This window comes from Chenopodium album, chromosome 18 (genome assembly GCF_948465745.1).
Source record: "Chenopodium album chromosome 18, dcCheAlbu1.1, whole genome shotgun sequence".
Taxonomy (NCBI): domain Eukaryota; kingdom Viridiplantae; phylum Streptophyta; class Magnoliopsida; order Caryophyllales; family Amaranthaceae; genus Chenopodium; species Chenopodium album.
Window position 1 is genome coordinate 4,964,249 of NC_137851.1, and position 21,617 is coordinate 4,985,865.

Genomic DNA, 21,617 nt, shown 5'->3' on the forward strand with positions numbered 1-21,617 from the left:
CGTTATTGAAAGAAGTTTGTTACGTTTTACCTTATATTTAGAGAAGGGATGATGCACAACTATAATAATTTAAATAAAAATATAAAAGTGTAATAGTAAAGTATATAAAAAATGTTACTTAATTGAGAATAAGATTAAGCTTTAATACTACAAATACTAAAAATTTTATTACCCCATATTCCTTCCTTTTCACATGTACTATAAAATATCACAATATAATGTTTATTATATTTTTTTTATGTTTATCTTACAGACAATTATTTCGTTTTACACGTTTTTAAATAAACGAATAATGAAAGTATTATTGTACTCTAAAACCGTGCATAGCATGGGTTCCAAACTAGTATAAATTCTAAAGTAGCACCAATCTACAAAGGTTTTCTTGAAATAGACAAGATCCAATATATTGGGTCTTTGGGCTTGATGAGCCCAAATGATTTTTAAGAAACTTCCTTCTACCCTTAGAGCATGCTTGGATTGGGGGTAAAACATTAAGGGGGTAATAAAAGTCAAACTTGAAAAAACAAAAGTAATTAGAGGTGGTGTTGTAGGAGACATGGTGTTTACAAATGAAATAAACTAGTTGTGCCATGAGGAAAAGAGAGAGATGGAGGAATTATTACTCTCATAATGAGAGTAATAGTTACCCACCCTTCCCCTAGTGTAACTATTACCCCCAAAATGAGGGTATTGATTCCTCTTTCTTCACCTCAAACCATACCATCACTACATAATCTTCTTACACTCACACCATCACTATCTCCTTCTTCCCTATTTTCACATTCATTTTGCTTAGTTTGACTTTTATTACCCCCTTAATGTATTACACCCAATCCAAGCATGCCCTAAGTGTAATGTTGAAACATACTAGTCACGTCTTTTCTTTAATTGTAAGACCACCAATTTACTCTTGTTGGTGTTGGAGAAAACGACTTGTATTTATTTATTTGTTTGATTTTTCATTGGACCGTTGTTCTTGTTTTGTCAATTATTATTGCATAGAGAATTACAGATATTTTATTTTTGGGTGAATGAGGAGAAATTCAAATATTTTGCTTTAATTGTTTCTTTTGTAGCTAGTAAGCCTCTGTATTGTCTAGTCTAGAATAAGTTTATATCATTTAAAATTTTGAATTTTTTATCAATTTGTAATTTTGATAAAACAATAAAATTTAAAATTCACGTACTTTATTAAAATAATTTTAGGTTTTTATGCTGATTGGACCTAGAAAAGTAATTTTAAAGGAGATGCTATATATCTTTTCTAATTAGTGATCACGACATCTATTAAAAATATGACAATTTTGATGAAATACAACTTACAAAAAAACACAAAAATTATGAGACAAATTAACAAATCATACAAGTACGTACAAGGGACAAGTAGTCCACAGTACAACATGTAATTTGCGAGCTTAATCTAACAAGTAAGCAAATTGACATTACCTTCTTTTCTTACTAAAAGGGCAATAAGGGCATTCGATGCATCTCTTTTCTCAAGTTCACTTTAGAGGTTGGACTACTTGAGCAACGAGGCCTTCTTGCTCCTACTCTAGGACATTTTAGTTAACGATATCAGCAAGAGGTGAAAACATAGAAAATGACCTAAATTTATTTACAAATTATCTAAATTAAGCTAATTAATGGTCTGGATTCAAGAAATTCTTTCCGTACCATGGAACAAATATTTTATTTTATTTTCCCCCTGACAAACCAATCATTGTTAACATAATTGAGATTCATAAAGCTTGAATCTTTACTGTTAATGTAGTCAGACTAGTCTACTCACTAGTCAGTATAGTACTTGCTCACTCTTCGTTCTCTTCTCCCCCCCTCCTTTTGCTACTAGCTTAGACATTGTTATATCTTGTTAATTACAATGTCTTAGCTAGAAAACTTTGGTTAATCTCAAAATTAAGATCCGCGATGTTACTTGGACAAAAATGCTTTTATTATTAACTTCTTCTTATTGTAGCTCACACTTAATTAAGTAAAACATATAACATCGTCTCTTTGTATGATAAACACTTTGCATTACATAATATATGATAACAGTGTGCTTATTTACCTAATTTTTACTAATATGAACTTCTTAAAATTTATTTTAGTTGTAACTAAGTTAGTCTTTAATGCTTCTAAAGTTTTAAATCTGAAATATTTTTCTTTTTAAAATAGATTTTTCTAAGATAAGTGAGAAAATAACATTGCGTAATCGTCAAATAATAAGCATTGATAATGATCAATAATGTCCTACATTAGGCATTGATAACCAATCATATTATTTCTTCAAAAGTCATCATAAACATCAATTGAAAAAGGTGATGTTTACACATAAGAAAAATCCAATAAATTTTCTGAAGAAAGGTATGGTCTAAAATCCCTTGCTAAAATGGGTTGAAATAAACCATATATTATATCATACCACATCTCAACAAATTAAAGATAGAGTTAGGATCTCATGAATTCACAACCATCACACATTTTTTTTCTTATCATCTATTTTTGTAAAGAAGAGATAAGATTTGGGTTTTGCCACGTGGCATCAATCCATGGTGCTTAGTAATCAAGTAATTAAAAAATACAAAATTCAAAAAATTCATAAAATAAAAATGAAATTACTCCCTTGTATGTAGTAGCTAAACTGTAATATCAACACCTAACAAAATCAACGGTCAAGATTAAATTATCCTAAAATCATATCCACTTGATAAAAATAACACATTGAGGAAGTTTAAGGCCATTATATATAGTAAGGTTGTAACATAGAAAGTTGTAACAAGAAATAAAAATTTGTAATAGTAGTAAGTAAAGAGTAGTGAACTAGTGTTACAAAATGGCTTCCTCCGTTATCTCATCCACCGCAGTCGCCGCCGTCCGTGCCCCGGCTCAAGCCAGCATGGTGGCTCCTTTCAACGGCTTGAAGTCAACCGTCGCCTTCCCCGTCACCAAGAAGAGTGATGACATTACCTCCCTTGCTAGCAACGGTGGAAGAGTCCAATGCATGCAGGTATACTACTACTACTACTACTAATATGAAATTTAAATTAAGAAATTGTTCATTATTTTATTAGGGTTTAAAATTACGGAGTAGTTAAAAACATTATATTGCCTTTTTATTTTTAAGTCACAGACAATGTATTGGTATTTTAATTGTCATACATTAATTCATACATCATGAAATAAGAAAGATTAGATATTTCTAAAATTAGTTGATTTGGATATATAGATTGACAATTTTAGGATAAACTCGCTAATCTAGGAGTATAGTGTTTATTTGATATAGAAGTACAGAGTATAAAATAAATTAAATTTTTTTGGGGATCTATAACTTTAAAAATTACAATAAGTCTAGACTTTGTGAATGAATCATGATTGGTTAAATTGGAGTATTATGAAATTAATTTTATATGTTTGAAATGCAATTAGAGACGAAAACTCATGCTAGGGTTAAACTACTAAGTGAAAAGACTAACACATTTAAACCTTCATTTTTTCATTAATAAAAAATAATAATAAGAAACTAAAAATTCATATAATTAATTGAATTTGTTGAATAAATTGCAGGTATGGCCACCAGTTGGCAAGAAGAAGTTCGAGACCTTGTCTTACCTTCCACCTCTAACCACCGAGTCTTTGCTTAGTGAAGTCCAATACCTTCTTAACAAGGGTTGGGTTCCTTGCTTAGAATTCGAGCTTGAGGTAAGTTTCACATTAATTACAACATTTTTTACTAGTTAACAATATATTATATATTTACGTGTGTACACAGCTAACACATTTTGTGTTATTATTTATTGTAGCACGGATTTGTGTACCGTGAGAACCACAGGTCACCAGGATACTATGATGGACGATACTGGACAATGTGGAAGTTGCCTATGTTCGGTTGCACTGACCCAACCCAGGTTGTGAACGAGCTCGAGGAGGCCAAGAAGGCGTACCCCAACGCCTTCATCCGTATCATTGGATTCGACAGCTTCCGTCAAGTGCAATGCATCAGTTTCATTGCCTACAAGCCAGAAGGCTACTAAATTTAAAATCAACAATGTTTTTGTGCATTATTTTGTTGAACAAGTGTAGTTAGTACTCGATGTTTTATTTCTTGTTCAAAACACTTTTTGTTTTTTTATTTTCCCTTCTTAAGTTGATGTCTTTTCGGATGTTTTAATGGAATGGGAATGTTGAGCATTGTACTCTATAATAATAGCTTTTGTCCCTAACAATTATATATTTACAACTTCTTCCAATTCTTACTTTGTCAAATGCACTACTTTCTTGCAAAATTACCTTCTTTCCACAATGTACCTAAATATGATTGCAAATATAAGGATATTAGAGAGATTTACGTCGAAATTAGAATAAGTACAACTTGAGTATATGAGTTGAATCTTTTGATCTTCATAGCATAAACAGCTGACAATAATGAAACTGACATTTTGATGTGTAATTAAGTTCAATTAACAGAATTATTTCATTTTCAAGGTTATGAACTTGTGAGAATGTACAGTACAATCCAAGCAAGATAACACTAGCCTTTAGATCTGTCTGCCTTTACTTGTCACATTACGAGTTGATATTACAACTGAGAAAATCCTAGACGCGGTGCATATCAGGATAGTAGCAGTGCCTGTAGAATAGAACATCAGACTGCTGTATTAGAACTAAGAAAATTTCTAGACGCAGTGCATATCAGGACAGAAGCAGTGCCCTGAAGATTAGAACATCAGACTGCTACTCATGACGAGAGGTAGGGACCAAAAAAGATCAGACGCAAGCGTTTCCCAATTCTCTGCCTCAATGCTGGCCATGTAATGAACTAAACACAGCAAAATAATCAGAATGCAACTGAATGAAAAAATAGTGGTATAACTTCATATAATCTTATGAGATTGTAAATAGGTATTCAGCTAGAGAGAACATAAATAACCTTTCCAGGCGTACGTTAAATGTTAAGAACCGCTATCACTATGGCTGCTAAGGACCATAATTATCATAATAAAGTAATAAACATCTCTAATCATTACAAAGAATGGGGAAGCATGTCCTAACAAAAATGCCCAACAGCAGCCAGCATGAAATACATTTTAAACATGTTATGTGGCTGCACGTAAGCTGGCTCCTTTTTGCTCCATCGATGTATGGCAGCAGCAGCAGGCAAGTGAGGCTCGAGCATTGAAGAGAAAATTTCATCTGTAACCGTCTGAAATTTACTCATTTTTCTTCTTCTCCAAGTTAGCCACAGCTTGTTGTTGGCGTTTCCTCCATGCGGGCATTTTTCCAGGGAATACCCATCTCAAAAACTTTTCCCAGAAATAGCAAATCAAGAACATAGACAAAGCCCAAATCAACAGCTTATTTCTCAAAGGTTTTGGCATGGGCACCAATTTTAGCCAGTCATTGAGGTACCTGAACAAATCAGATGTGATGACAATGAAAAATCCGACTGCTGACACAAGAGCGTATAGGAAGGGCTTGTTTTCTGTAATGCTCTGGTTGAAAGGATGCCCCATATAATTCACTGCAAAAGTGGCAACCTGCAACATCATTCCAACCATGTATGAAACTGTATTTACCAGATTTGGATGGAAAACAGAGTCTGGTTCAATACACTCATCAGGCATGTATTTCTCAGCCTCCTTCACGGAACTAATCAAGTAGAACAGATGGACAGAAAACTGTCCAAGTAGAGAGAGAAAAACGTAGCAGCAGAATATATTAGGGTGGGGTCGATCAGCCGAGAGTGTTTGAAGCGGGCGAGCATGGGAGATGAATAGGAAAAAAGCAGCAGTGAAAACCCCACTAATAGTTGCTTGGACATCACCAAGTTTGACACCATCCAAGTTCATGACACTGAGCACATAGGCAGTTGCAAGGCAGTTAAGACCAAGGATCTTGAACATCTGAAGTGTGGTAACAAGAGTACTCCGACCCTGACGAATAATATCTGTGGTTGGAGCCACTGATGCATGCTTTGCAGTGAAAGGTGAGGCCATCGAGGCATCCCCTAGCTTCACAATGGGGGCTGAACGACCATCACCATCGTCATTCATCTCTTCTAACATCTTCTCTAGCTTCTGCTTCTGCAACTCAACTGCAGTCAGATGCTTATTGCCAGCTGCTTGGGTAGAGGATTCAGATTTTGAAGCAGATTTCTTTTTTGAAGAGCCTTCACCACTAACATTGACAGCTTTCTTATCCTCAGAAGCAACCTTAGGCTTCTTGGACTTAGATGCACTAGTTTCATTTTTTGCAGCTACGGAGGAATCTCCAGGCACAGCATTTAGCAAAGCCACCCCAACATGTGCCTAATAACATAACAATAAATCAAGATCATTAAAGCATACTTCATGTGGGAAGCTTGGAACTATAAAGGCAAAACTACGTTCAGATAACTCTAAATAATTTCAGATAAAATCAAGGCCATAAAATTCAAAAAAGGGGTAATGAGTTTAGATGAGTTAAATTTAGAGCCAATAAGTATTATCCAAGTTCAATCACAGCCACAATAAGTTCTAATAAGTGTTAAGTTCAGATAAGTATATATAAATTTAACACAAAAATTGAACATACTGTTGAGTATGAAACCAAATGAAACTAGCTTATAGAAATTAATAACTAGATCAAGTTTACTTCATGAAAAGACGCATAGGTCTTAGGCCATTGTCTATCCAACATGCAGCTCTAACAAAAAAATGATTGGATTATATGAGTGTCCCAACTTGGACACTTCTAAATGATGTTGCATAATGGCTGAATATATCATAAGTAAAAAAAGGGATTTTCCACAAAATAACTCACAAATGCCCCAAAATACACGAAATATTCTAAAGCAGCTAAAATGAAAGATCATAGGCAGCAGAAATGCAGGCCAGACATTTATTTTACCAAACATTACCTGCTTAAGAGCTCCAACATCATTTGTACCATCACCACACATTAGTGTCATCCTTCCCACAGTTTTTAGTGTGGTCAAAATAAGCTCTTTCTGTTCAGGAGCAACCCTAGCAAAAACCTGATTTATAGACAGAAATAAGTTAAAATGAATTAAAATTCTTCTCCAAGCTACAACACTCACACATTGGAATTCACAAACCTTAACAAAAGGCACAACTAGCAGAACAGCCGATGTCCGCTGCAGCATCTCAAAGCAATCACCACCAATACAAAGATCATGTGAGTCAGCCAAAGCCTCAACCTCATTAGCACTGGAAAAAAAAAGTCTAGTTTATCAAAACAAATAAAAGAAAAGTAGATGGAAAAGTAGCACGAGGAATAGGCAACATTTTCACGGGTGAAAATGCCTGTATATCAAATAAATGCATACGTAGCCATAAATAGGGAAGGGTTTGAGGAGAATTAGTCGGACTTTACTTGAAAGGTATGGTCTCAGTTTCATCTGGTGAAACCCAGTCATATCTGTCACTACCCTTTACTGCAGATAGAATTAGTGCTGGTCTGGAAATGATATGCACTTGACCAGCAACATGGCAAGCAGTTAATGCTTGATCACCAGTGATCATCACCTGCATGGATTCCCCAAAGTGTAAAAGGCAACATCAGTCATTGATCAAGAGTCGGAAGAGATATAGTAATAGCAATCAAGCCAGTGGATTCATGTTTACTATATTAAGAATAAGCCCAGGAATCAGTGTTATTTTCAGTCCCTTTCCTGGATGTTAAGGAAAATTCTTGGTTGTAGAGAGTTAGTGGCACAGGTTGGTGGTTGGGATAGACTCCTTGTTCATGGCGGGTTTTTTTAGGATAATAAGGGAAACAAAATTGCACTATTTCTATTTATTGAGGAATCCAATTCATCGAAAACAAGAGAACTTTCGTTAGTCAATATCCCAAACATAGGGCTTATGTGATACCTGTTGGATTAACGGCCTAGACCGAATACAATAACAAGTAAAGCAGGTCAGGTGTGAAACTTTTATGTTTAAGTAAGTGAAGTTGTGCTAACCAGTCCTATCCTAGATTCAACCAATGGATTGATCCGGGCGACGTGGCTAAGCTGAAAAAAGAAGGGAGTCCTCTATATTATATACAAGTGGAAATAGAAATTCATAGATAAGTCACAATTAGTGATTACATAAAGATGCAGCAGGATCATATGAATTACTCATATGATAGTTTTCCAGGCAATTACACACAATCCGCTTTTGTATGTTGGTTTTATATTTCAAGAATGGCTTACACATTTATAAAATTGCTTCAATATAATATAACTTTAGAAGTGCCACAAATCTATATAATGAATGGAAGAAGTAAAAGATCAAGTGGAAGAGATTGATAGCTGCTATGCTTCATTCACTCTTTCTCATTACATGATAATTGAACAAAGTATTACATGAAAGGATACAGAATACATTTCAAAAAAAATTTCCTTTCAAACAATGGCAGAAGTCATTCCCACTTTACACTATACCAAACAATTTACGCAATTATTTCAGAAGTCAACAATTAATCAACAGCAAATTTTGATGGGCTAAAGAAAAAATGACATAAGGCAGGAATTATCTCAAGTGAAGGTCTTCCTTCAAAAAAAAAAAAAAAAAAAAAAAAATCCAAAGTGAAGGTCTGAAAGCAAGTGAACAAAGACATTGACTTCCTTACCAGGTCATGCGAGGACCCTTTTAGTTCAGCCAATACAGAGGCTGAGTCATGGCGGATAGGGCAATTAAAAACCTGAAATTAGAAGAAAATTTAAGGATACCAAGAGACAAAAATGATAAGACAAAATGCACAGTAGTACAGCCTACCGCAAAACCAGCAAATGTTAGGTCCCTTTCCACGACATCTCGATCCAGGCTTCTGGCTTCACTGACCTTCAGGCGGCCAAACACGTCAAACAATAATTAAGGCATATAAACCAATCCATACAGCACGGTGAACTTAACAAACTTTGCTTTTCATAAATCAGAACTGATGAAATAAAATGGAAGAAAGCTTACTGTCATCTCTGGAAGGGGTTTGTATGCCAGGGCCAAAACCCTAGATCCTTGACGTGTATATTTTTTGTAGGTTTCGACATATGAAGATGGCAAGTCTATAAGTCTATCTTGAATAGTTTCAGGTGCACCCTGGATCATAAAAAGTGATGCACATGGAGTCTAAGCCACACATGATTTTACATAATTGCACAATAATCAAACTACTCAACAGCCAAGATTCATTGTATGAGAAGCAAATCAACAGAGAACATATACATTAAACATATAGTTCTGCAGAGAAAGAAACAGGATTGTTCTAAACATGCTTATTATTCACGTATTATACAGACTTCCATATCGACAAAGAAAATAACACATAAGCAAGCACAGACACACAAAGGTAACGAAATTGTAGCATAAAATGCCTGGACTCCAGCATTTGCAATAGTTATTTTTTAGTTTTTTTGGTTTCATGAATTCCATCTTAATTGATGCAGATCCACCATCTGTACTTTGTTATACACAGCTAATTACATACATATTAGCTCATGATTTACCAATGAAAAATCTGGAGAGAGGTGCAGAGACAAACCTTCACAAATGATAAAAAATTCTCATCAACACGTACAACCACTGCCATTCGCTTTAAGTGAGATGCAAAGTGATGTCGTTGAACGATTTGCACAGGATTTCCATTACCCCTACAAGAATGATAGATTAAACAAACACATCAGTTCACAAGTACTCAAAATTTACATAGCATTTGCGATCCTATCATGCAAGTTGCAACACATGCAGGTCTCCCAGAAAAACAAAGAATTGAATTAGAGCAAGGATATCTGGTGTGGTCTGATGTAATCGTTTTCTGTTGTGGTGTAGTTTGATAACTGATGTGCTTCAGTTAAGTATGAGGACCTGAAATAAGTTGAAGGCACATAGCCTTAACGGCTTAAATACTTTATAATACAACAAACAATAACAGAGAAGGCAACAAAGTAGATGCTGTTTGGATGTTTGAATGTATGTACTAATTATGGCAAAGCTTTCATACTAGCATTGATACATAACCTAACCAAAAAAGTTGGTATAACAAAAAGAGCCTCTTTAGTCATTATAAGCCTGACATGACACATATCTGAATCTCCCCAAATCTTCCCTTAATAAGGTGATTTATATTACAATCTACGCCTCTACAGGTTGTGGTGGTGCTGGTCATTAACACAACTGAGTTGTATATATAATTATATACATGGCCAAAAGGGCCCAGAACCATAAGACCAGATCAAGTTCCAACCAACAAAAACAGCAGGCAATCTGTACATGAACATTTATAAATACGACAATCCTTAATACTCCTTGTGAGTACAAAAGCACTGAAGTAAAGGGGTGGGGGGAGTTTTGGTGAAATGTCTTTGGTGCAAATTATTGCTGGAATTATGATATCCTAAAACATGGAGTAAGAAATCCATAAAACTGATAAAGGGTATTCAAGTGTGTAGATAAAAGAATACTTGACACTAATGCCATCCCTTACTTTTTAGGCATCGCCTTCTCGTCAGATTTGTAGGACCAGTCAATTCCTTTCAGTGCAGCTTTCTCAAGAGGATCACCAACCTAAAAAAAAAAAAAAAATCTGAAGAAATTAGAAGTTGTACGCAGCAAATAATTCTGACTAACTGAATAGTAAAGCATACCAGCTTGTTGTCAACAAAGACTAAGGCGTGACAAGAAGCAAGAATCTCCAGTGTTCGACCTGGTACTTTTTTCATATCTGTCTCTAATTCCAAACTTTCTGTGGATCCAACCACACCTGAGAATTCCTAAGGGCAACAAGAAAAATATTAAATAAAGGAGTTGAAAGAATCTTGGGCTCAAGTTGACTCATTTAACAAAGCAAATATATGACACACCATATCATCTGAAGTCAGGGTTCCTGTCTTGTCAAAGCAACATATATCAACCTGCAAATAATAAAGTGATTAAAAAGCTCAGAATACTAGCAAAGAAGAGAATTTGTCGATGCCTATTCTGTCATAGGTTAATGTCAATGTTGCAAGTCCCACCATATATAACCCAGCGCATCAAAAGGCTAACCATAATGTACAAGACCAATAAATTCAGACAGGTACCACAACACATGGAACAATGGACCAAACAGCCTTAAGCTATTAAACATAACTTAGACATGGTGAACCCATTGGAATATAATTCCAGATATTGTTTGTGTTTTGGAGAAACTAACACCAAAATATTATTGAAATCAAACACCAAAATAAAGAAGTGTATGGGGTTTACTATCAGGATCTCCGGGCTCAAGGGTATCACAAAGTCTTAAGCAAGTTCTGTAAATCAGTCCAGCACATAACCATACCTCTCATCCAAGAGAAATTATAACACAAATTTCAACTCTTCAAGTAAATGATGACAATTCAAGTAGAAATAATTTTGGAGGCTTTTATAGGAAAGAAAAGTCACTCACCTTCCCAGCAAATGGAATTCGGAATGGTTCTGTGCAAAATATTCCACGTCTAGCTAAAGCAATAAGGGAAGTATTGACAGCTATAGATAACTCCATAGGAAGTTCAGGAGGTATAACAGAAGTGATAATCAGCGAACAACTCAGGATAAGTTTGTATCTGCTCCTGGTAGGGTCCTCCAGTCCCTACAAAAGACACTTTGGTTATCAGAAGCATAGTCATACGAGCTTTAAAGAGTTGAAATGCACACAAATTAGATAGTATTAAACTATGCAAACATGTACTTGCCTTCATCAATACATAACCAGCAGCTATAACTGCAAATACAACCAAGAATAAGATGAACAATCCACTTTCCCAACTGTTTGCCGTAACCTGATACAAAATGGCATGTTATGATGTGAGAAGATTACATCAAGTGTACCAACAAGGAAACAGTGACAGACAAGAAGATTACATACTCTCTCAGTAGAAAATAATATCGTGCGCATCAATTTCCCTTGACTTGTCTCGAAACCAGTTCGTAAGACAACAGCTACACAGCCACCATCAGGAGTTTTCAGAGGAAAAGACTGATACATCACAGCATATTAGTGAAGAAAAGTTTCAACATAATATTATACTAATATGACAGTAAGATGGAAAAAAAAAAAAAAAAAGAAAAAAAAAAAAGGACAAACTACCTTATCTGGAGTGTGCTGCAATATTTTTGTACCACCGAAAAGCACATGGCTTTTATCTCTTTTAATTGAAAGCTTCTCCTCAGCAGATCTGGCTGTGGTGGATACCTACAAAATTCCAAGTGTCAAAACTCACTATATCACAATCCAACACTTTAGTTCACAAACAAATACATCTGACTTGGTATATCAATGCCAATGCTACAACGGAGCTTCTAATAATAGTATTATGTTAAATTTTCTATTTCAGTTACATATAGAAAAATTTAGTATGATTCCTTGATCAACAATTTCAGGTAATACAAAACATAGAGACAAGCTAAACTCAGGAGGAGGAGGAGGAGAGTCATGAGCCCTTTCAACATCAACCCCATTGACAGGGGTTTAATACTTGAGGGGCTCAACTCAGGGATTCCCCTCAACCCTGCCCAGCCCTCAGTGGTGGGTTCTGACTTGCCTGTTTTTTCAAATAAGACAACATTTAAAAGAATTTAAGATTAAAAAATTATCAACCAACATTAACACGTCCGAGTAAGATTCCATTATAACCGAATGCAACACAACTCAGCAGAAGCCACTACACCAAGACAAATTTGAAATGAAATGCAAAGGGAGAAGAAGCACCTTCCACTGAGGAGTAGACTCGCCTGTGAGAATGGCCTCGTTGACAATAGCACTTCCAGCTAATAATAGCATATCTGCCGGGACAGACTTATCTTCGCCATTTTGACCAGATGCGCGTCCAATAGAAATAACATCTCCAGGAAGAAGGTCTGTTCCAGAAAGTTTCACCCACCTGCAATGCATCACCAATTCACCATCAGAAACTGAATTCTAAATCCAATAAACAAACTGATACAGCATAAATAATCACATACTTGCCACAACGATGCACCATTAGTGTTTGGCTATCAACTCGTACACGTCTAAGCTCCGTCAAAGTTTTTAAACGGGTTTTTGCCATAGTTGACTCAAACATGAACAGCATGAACAAGGTGAACAGACTGTAATACCAATATTCATCTAAACACCAGAGACCTACACAGAAGACCTAAACACAGAAAAAATCAACTCAAAATCATATACAAGGTAAAAAATTATCTGAAATTTGAAGTAAATGACAAACAGGAGCAGGGAAGTTCTACAAGCAGAAAGAAATCAACACACAAAAAAAAAATGCGCCAGAAGAAGCAAACCTGGAAAACAAAAAAGGGCTCCATGCAGTGCTCTTTCATTAGTTTCTGAAAAGTTGGCTGGGGGTACTCAAATCTGCAACAACATTTGCAAAGTGGAGTAAAAGGAATCAGGAAATATATATATATATATATATATATATATATATATATATATATATATATATATATATATATATACATGTTTTTGCAATATGAAACAGCATTAGAAAAAAATAGTATATCAAATTTTGATGTGATCTAAACACCAGTCCTTTAGCCTAATCAGTATGAGTGTACAGCAAAAAAAGGGTGCTTCTACTTATACTCGATCTGCTGAAATACAAAAGCAGAGTCTTACCTCTTCAGAGAAATAAGGAGGTCAATCTAAAAGAATCCCCAGCAAAGCCATTACATTGAAATAAAAGAGCAAGAAAATGATGAAAAGTATAAATTTAGAAAACCCTAACATCAGAAATTCCAGCTCATAGCTTAAGTCTAAAGAGCATAAAGGTACACTCTACAAGAAAGCAAAATAGTTGGAACTTGGAAGTACTTGGTAAATCATTGGGGAAGCTGAGAATAATTAATATACGATGAGATCAACATATATTACAATTTTACAAGTAAAAGGATACCAGAAAGTACTCTTACTAGCAAGTAGCAGCAAGGGCCATACACATTGGTCATGCTAGTCATGGTGATAATGATGCCAGTGGTCGTGTTGCAAAAAAAAGTTATTCGATGATATAATCATTCAGAGTTGAGACATATTGCGCGAGAAAACTTACACATTGCGACCCCATTTTTCTGTAGCAGCAACCACTTTAGCTTCAGAACCATGTCCAGTATTTTTGAGATAGTATCCAAATGTTTCTTTAGTTGGGAAAGGAAGCTTGTAAAATGTTTCCTTTTCCTTTGAATAGATAAACCTTTGCTTTCTGAAATCAAAGAAAATTTCTTCATCTTCAATGGAACCTGCCTGCAAGGGGTGAATCAAGTTATTTGTTATTGATCATCATTATTGCACAGAAAATAGAAACATACTTCCCAGAAGTCTGATATACTATGGAATTGGAACTATCTGGATCTGGTTATAAGACTTCATAGACTAAAAGGTCTTAAAATCCTCACACACACACACACACACACACACACACACACACACCCCCAAAAAAAAAAAAAAAAAACATATGAAGTGTCCTACTGACCCTTAATATTAATATTATTTATTCTTATAAGTTCTTAGAGAATAAATGTCCTCCCCGATCAACAAAACCAGAGAAGCAAAGACAAGAATATGTGACAGAGGAGAGAAAGGGTTGCCCACAAAAAACCTCCCGAATGCAAGACTTTAATCCTTAGTTCTAACTTTGTACATGCGCAGGGAAACTAACCTCCAAAATGAATTTCCAACGGAGGAGCATAAAAATTTTCAAATACATCAAAGCATTCCATTTAGTCCAGTGAAAACGACATTATACAAGGTAATAATAGATTAATATGCCACCAAGACTGTCGGTGGTCAGTAGGTCGCCCATGTACAATAGGAGGCTATATATCTATCAAACAAATAATTGTATGGTCTTATCCATCCCATGCCAACCTTCTAAGAACACTAAACAGCAGTGTTATCAAACAAAACAGGACTAGATAAAAACAACGGCGTAAAGGATAAAACACTCTCTTCACCATCTAGCCTTATGCTGACCCTAGCCAGAGAACAACCTGTATAGGCTAGCTTCTTGAAATACTACCAGCAAAGCCCTAGTCTCTGTGTAAGTAAGTAGCTTAAGGAGGTTTGCATCCCCATCAAAGATGATATCCCCACAATTGCACTATTCTTAACAATAATCTAACTTGCACAGAATCATTTCCCAGCTTAACCCTTGAGCATCAAGACAACTTTGGAAAAACACCCAAACTCTACACGCTCAAACCTATACCTATGAACATCATAGGACAATAGAATGGTAGGAATGTATGATCAGCAAACATCAAATTAAAAGTAGAACTAAAGATCTCAATGAAGATTTCCATGGATCATATTATTTTTTCATCCCCACTTATTGATGTATAAGTAAACAATAATCAATATCTTCCGCCACAGTAAAAATAAGAGCAGGAAAACTCATAAAAATGTTTAGGAACAGGTACTGCTCCAAAAACATAGTGTCCTCAAACATTACAAGAGTGGGTTCAAAATCTTAAATTTTCATCAAGCCTTCACTGTCCTACAAATATACAGAATCACCCATGATCTCACGTAAATTTCAGCATCTTTAGTTTTGATACCCTCAGATTAAATAGGAGTAAGCAACACTAATTAATGCAGACAAAGCTCCAAAAACCAAAAATCTGAAATAATTAGGCATCTCATGAACAGAAATACCAGAAATTTTATCAATTAATAAATCTATAAACCTACCAAATCCAGGAAAAAATTGGATCTTACTTGTTTACGGAACTCAAGCGGGACAATTTCTTTTGAGCCACAGAACTTCGCGGGAGTAATTTTGCAAGAATCTGCTTGGTGGATATCGTCAACCTGCAGAACATAAAATGACAACTGTGTCATTGATAGATGATCCCACTGCCACGCCTCAATAGCTTTCAAGTAAATGACTGCTTGGAGCGAACATGCCAGCAGGATCTTCAAAATAGCCCCTCGTATAGAATTCTAATGTATTCACCATTAATTACCACATGTTATTTACCAGCTCCACTCCCATATTGATCGTTATGCTTTCTGTTTACAGGTGTAGTATATACCTATACACCCCTCGGCATATATAATATGAACGTTAAGCCCTTACAATGGTCAACAAAGGCCTCACGTATTGGGGAACTTTTACTGCTCATATATTACCCCCTACTCCACAATAAACATCTCCTTATTCAAACTAATGACCTTAATAAACATATCTTGAACAAAAGCTGTTATTGGGTGCAGTTAAGACTTCAGAATACACCATGCCACTTTTCGATTGATTTAGTAAAATTTGGTTAAGTTAGTTAGGTGTGTCAATGGGAACAGATACCATACAGAAATTCCAAAAGAAAAAAAAAATTCATAATTATGCCACATACCTTGTTATATTGTACAAGGCATTTGAAATCCACAGACCAAGCTGTGAACAGCAGGATCAAGATGTGAAAGGTGATAAGACCGCCAAGAACTATCAAGGCATCAATTAAATCTAAGCTAGGAACAATCAACGCCAACCAAAGAGCATAAAGAATGGCAAACGGCCAAACGTCAAGTCGCCATAGCTTTTGCTTCTTCTTCAACAAGTCAATTCCATCAACTACTTTCCCTCCAATACAAAATTTCGGCATCTCGATAGAAATCCAAGTCAAATTCTCAATCCACTGCATGTGGGAAAAATACATTACACAAAATTAACTTCTAAACAAGACATTATGCGAAAATCATTCTAAAGACTAAATCTTTAAACCCCATCAAGCTAATCTATCTAACATCTAGAAGACGCCCTGAGGAAAATCAAATACTGGGATTGCATTGCTACATCAACAACAAAAATTAAAAACCCTAATCCATAAAATTCGATAAATTCAATCCAAATTAGCTTCAACTTTCGATCCCATATACTCCAAAATCAAACCAACAACCCCATCATGATCGAATCACCAAATTGAAACAACAAATAACAATAGCAAATTGAACAAAGATAAAAACTAATGTAAAACTATGTAATATAAGATGGGTTCATGTCAAATTTAGAAATTAAATCCAAAAACTGGAGAAAAAACTAACCTTGAGAAATCGCTCGAGAAGCAATGGGAGAAAGAGTTGACAGTACTAAAGTAAATTACTAGATTGAAGTTACGCTGCAAAAAAAATTCAGACAATCAGAAGAAGATTTAACAGAGATTGGACATTCCGAAATTGAATTAAGTGTTCGGAAGGAAATCAATCTCTGCAACCCTAAAATCAAAGTACCTTGCAAAAGTGTACGATTGATTTATCTATTACAGTAAGAGCACAGAATACGGTTCTTGTTCTTTGAGTTGAGTTGTGATACAGGGTTAGTGTTATGTCACGTGTAGGGCTGTACATACTTTGGTGTGAACCGTAACCAAAGATTTACAGTTTATAATTTTTTGTAAATATGGTTTACGGTTTGGTTTGGTTTGGTTTTTCAAACATTATAAACCAAACCAAATCGTAAACCAATAAACCGTTTTTTAATATTTATATAATTTTTAAATAAAAAAATTAATTATTATATATTATAAAAAATTAAAAAAAATGACTACTGTCACTCTTCTCTTGTCATGTTGCTACCAATTATTAATGACTATAATGTATTTTGTTTTTTTTTTTTCATTTACCAATGTATTATGAATTTATGATGATCAATTGATTGTTATTTTTATTAGGCAAATTTGTTTAAAAAAAAAACTTTTAAATGCGTCATTTTGCGAAAAAAAAATCTTTTAAAAGCTTTATTGTAAAAGAAAACCCGAAGTTATTTATTTATTTTTTTTGTTTAAAACAACCTAGTAGCATTAATTCACTTAATTAACATCTAATTCCTTCTAATCACTCTATAAATCTTGATTAATTATTTAATATATAAATTAGAAAAAAAATATATAGAAAACCACCACCCCACCACCGGTCAACCACCCTTTCCCCCTCCCTTGGCAGCAGCCCTCACCCCCGGCGACAACCTCCCTCCTCCCTAAACCATGGCGGTAGCCCCCTTCTTCTTCTTCTTCTTCTTCTTCTTCAGCGGAGAAGACATGGAATTGGGTTATGCGGCAACGATTATGGCGATTGGGGGCTGCTGCCAGGGTTTAGGGAGAGGGAAGGTTGCAACGGAGGAAAGGGGAAAGGGAGGGGGATCGGCCAGCGGTGGAGTTAGGTCGCCATGGGTGGGGGCTGCAACAAGGGGAGGAGATAAGGGTGGCTGCCTGGTGATAGGGTGGTGGTTTTCTATTTTATTTTTGACAGGCTAAAGTCGTATCACCTAATCAAAAGTAATTCCTAAAACCACTAACTAATAATAGATAGGGAAGTAGGGCCGAATCCACAGGGAAACGAGTCTTTCTATTCATAATTAATTATTATAATCTAAATTATTAAGTAACTAAAAGTTGTTATTTAAAGGAACTATACTACGAAGAATATGAGTAGGGAGAAATAAAAGTAGGGAGAAATCAAATAATAAAAGACCTAGGGCATAGGTTCACCAATAAATAATATTCCAGGGTAAAATACAACAATTAATCATCAATGCATCAATTAATCAGATCATAAAGGGCTTTCGCTACGTATTACAATCACAGAGTTAATTTACCGTTATTAAATCTCATCTCTCGAATCTCGACCTAACCATTTATAAATTAGCCTGCCTATTGAAGCTAAGCCTAAACATCAATTCTCATCTCTCGAATCTCGAATCAATATTGCTAAACTCATACGAATTAAATCTGGCCAAATCTAACCGCATAACATTAAATCAATCAATAGGAAATTAATCAATCATTGACAATTAACAATAATAAATTATCTCTTCATATTATTTATGGATCCCCATAACCCTAGAAAGAAAACTACTCACACATAATTAAATATAAACTAAGCAAAGCAATTAAACAAGTTATGATGAAAGAGAGAGAATAAATAACTGAGATTAAAGGAGAAGAAATCGTTACCAAAGTTGAAGGAAACAAGAGATGGAATTAAACAAAAAGTTGTAGAGAGAGAAAATAATACTAGAGTTTAAGAAGAGAGAGAGAGAAAAGTTAGAGAGAGAGAAAGAGTAAGGGAAGGGGAAAAAGAATCCTAAACTCGCTTAACAAAAGCGTATAAATACTAAGCTCGAAAATCCTAAGTTAAAACAACTTAAACGACGCTTAAACTTCTCCTCAGAAACACGCGCCTGATCGGGCGCGCCTTTTTCTTCGCCCACTCGTTCTGGGCATCCGCCCGATCGGGCGAGCTATATGCTGGACTTGGATTGGGCTTCATTCTTGGCCCAATTCGAATCTCCACTTCGGGTCTTGAATACTCGATGTCCAAATGCAATCGGTCATGCCTTCAAATGCTCGTAGTTGTACCGCAATAATCCCGGGAAAAAGCTCCAAAGATGTAATTTCCTACAAAACTCAACCAAAACTACAAAAACACTAGAAAACACCAATTAGTAATAAAAGTGGCTCTAAAAAAATACTACTAATTATGATCAAGGGACGGGGGTAAAACACTATACATGATAGACATATCAATAACACATTTATATATACTTCCTAGATACTCGTATATAGGTTGCCCTTTATGCTTGTAATATCATATCGCCTCATAATGTTTGGTATGTATAGGTTAACTCCGATGTCATAATCAAGACGAAGTAAAACTTACAAATTTATATGTCTCAATCAAAAGTATTATACTCTGCCATAAGTCTCATATTTTTGTTGTTGTAAAAAAGTAAAAATATTTTTGTATCATCAAATTCCATTTTTGGCTCGTGGAAATCAATTTAATGAAAAAAGCATCAATGAGGGCTTGAATGATCACATTTCAATATGCATGGGAAAATACACTGAGCAAAATCAATGGCCTAGGTTAGATTGGGTAATATAATCCCATAATCAGAATTTTTATTGATTTAGGGTCGGGGATCCAATTTAATACAATTTAAACCAAAGTTTTCATGTCAAGTCAAATTGAACTATATTTTTTATTGTTTTAGACAATACTTATTAACCGATTTAAGAAATTATGCTTTTTACTCATGCTTAACAGGCCATTTTTTTTTCTTTTTGAAGAAATAACAGGCCATTCTAATTCATAGGCTTTTTTATTTTTACTTTATTTTATTAGAATCACATAATAATTTTCTTAAGATACTAAACCAAAAAAAAATATGATAAATACATACTTTTATCTACTTTGGTGAAACCAGCCATGGTCGTTGATGACACGCACTTAACATTTATATATATATATATATTTTTTTTTTTTTGAGAAATAACATTTATGTACTTTTAAGCTTTTAAACAGCTCATTTCAGCAATAAATCGATTATCTACCAAACAAAATCTTCTACTCCAATAAACTACATATCTTTATATTTTGCAAAATCACTAATAATGTTTTTCTCATAATTGTCATGCACATTCACCTTCAAGTAAGAAAAAATTATGGTCCCTAAAAAAAAAAAAAAAAAAAAACTATGATAATTATATTTAAATTATCTCACACGGATGCCTAAAAGTATGACTGTATAAGTAACTAAATCGAAATTTTGTCATAATTCAAGTAAGCAAAACTAATATTACTTGTGAGGTCCTACTTTGCTATGTACAGTCAATTTAATAAAAATTACATTACAAATTTAGAAATTTGGAAATGAAAAGAACATGAGCATAAAACCAATAATGTAAAGTGAAACTTAATTTCTCTATCTCGTCTAAATGACTAGTGGAGCAACTAATAATAAGTGAAAAGACAATTTAGTGGGACAATCATATCGAGCAACTCGTTGCAATATAGGAAATAAATACTGTACAATAAACACTGTTTCAACTTTCTCAATATTTGTCTAAGAGTGTTGATAGGTTGGAGGTCATTATCTTTAAGATTAAGTTCAATTTTGTGGTTGGCTTTTCTTGAAGGAATTCTCATACAAATATACAATATACATAAAATTCATGACCCATAATTTTCCACAGAGCTTAGGCAGATGCTCTTATCTGAATTTGTAGTCACAAATGAGCCCATCAAACAACTCGCATTGTTACAAAAGAGTATATTACAATCATATATGACCGTTGCTTAAGACTTGTTGCGCTAGTTGGTTAACATTTGAATGGTAGCGTAATTGTGAAGGTGATGGATGATTGGCAAGAAATAAATTTATAATTAAATGACTCGTTCCTTTTCCTTTAATTAATTGACCACCTACCATCACAGCTAATAATCACCATGAACTATCCTTCTAAACATTATATCTATTATACAATCGAATGTACTTACCTAAGTGCATCCTTTTAAAATTTGTTAAACCAGTCACATGTTTTGTACATAAACATAATTGATATTTTGCACCTTATTCTCAATTTTGTATAGGTGTAAGAAATTTTACACTCCCCTCCAACAAACACATGTAAAAATTCAAGTTTGTTTGGAAAAGATATTGGAGAACTCACCTTGTAATTTTAAAGTCACGTACAACTTTGTGAATCTCGCTATCTACATATATATGTTTGGGAGTAAGAGATTTCCTTATCCTTTTACTCTTAAGTGTTAGACCTATATAGTTAAATTGATTAATTAGTTTGTAAGTGTACGTGTCAGCCTGATTTAGTAAAATCCCTGTT

At 34.6% G+C, this 21,617-nt stretch overlaps 2 protein-coding genes across 2 annotated transcripts; one reads left to right on the plus strand and one right to left on the minus strand.

The window, feature by feature from the left end:
- The first annotated feature begins 2,767 nt into the window (after positions 1 to 2,767).
- LOC145591272 (ribulose bisphosphate carboxylase small subunit, chloroplastic 1-like) lies at positions 2,768 to 4,247 on the plus strand. The gene is made up of 3 exons (XM_081647683.1): positions 2,768 to 3,007; positions 3,565 to 3,699; positions 3,801 to 4,247. The coding sequence occupies exons 1-3, from the start codon at positions 2,834 to 2,836 to the stop codon at positions 4,029 to 4,031; spliced, it is 540 nt and encodes a 179-aa protein (XP_081503809.1). The 5' UTR covers positions 2,768 to 2,833; the 3' UTR covers positions 4,032 to 4,247.
- A 599-nt stretch (positions 4,248 to 4,846) lies between these two features.
- Positions 4,847 to 17,330, minus strand: LOC145591270 (putative manganese-transporting ATPase PDR2). The gene is made up of 23 exons (XM_081647681.1): positions 17,227 to 17,330; positions 17,041 to 17,114; positions 16,353 to 16,634; positions 15,718 to 15,810; positions 14,054 to 14,244; positions 13,287 to 13,359; positions 12,969 to 13,141; positions 12,715 to 12,886; positions 12,094 to 12,198; positions 11,872 to 11,982; positions 11,699 to 11,785; positions 11,413 to 11,595; positions 10,844 to 10,894; positions 10,628 to 10,753; positions 10,468 to 10,547; positions 9,526 to 9,634; positions 8,955 to 9,083; positions 8,763 to 8,828; positions 8,617 to 8,688; positions 7,372 to 7,523; positions 7,094 to 7,205; positions 6,896 to 7,012; positions 4,847 to 6,305 (listed from the first exon to the last, which is right to left on the minus strand). The coding sequence occupies exons 3-23, from the start codon at positions 16,599 to 16,601 to the stop codon at positions 5,208 to 5,210; spliced, it is 3,549 nt and encodes a 1,182-aa protein (XP_081503807.1). The 5' UTR covers positions 16,602 to 16,634; positions 17,041 to 17,114; positions 17,227 to 17,330; the 3' UTR covers positions 4,847 to 5,207.
- Positions 17,331 to 21,617: the final 4,287 nt, after the last annotated feature.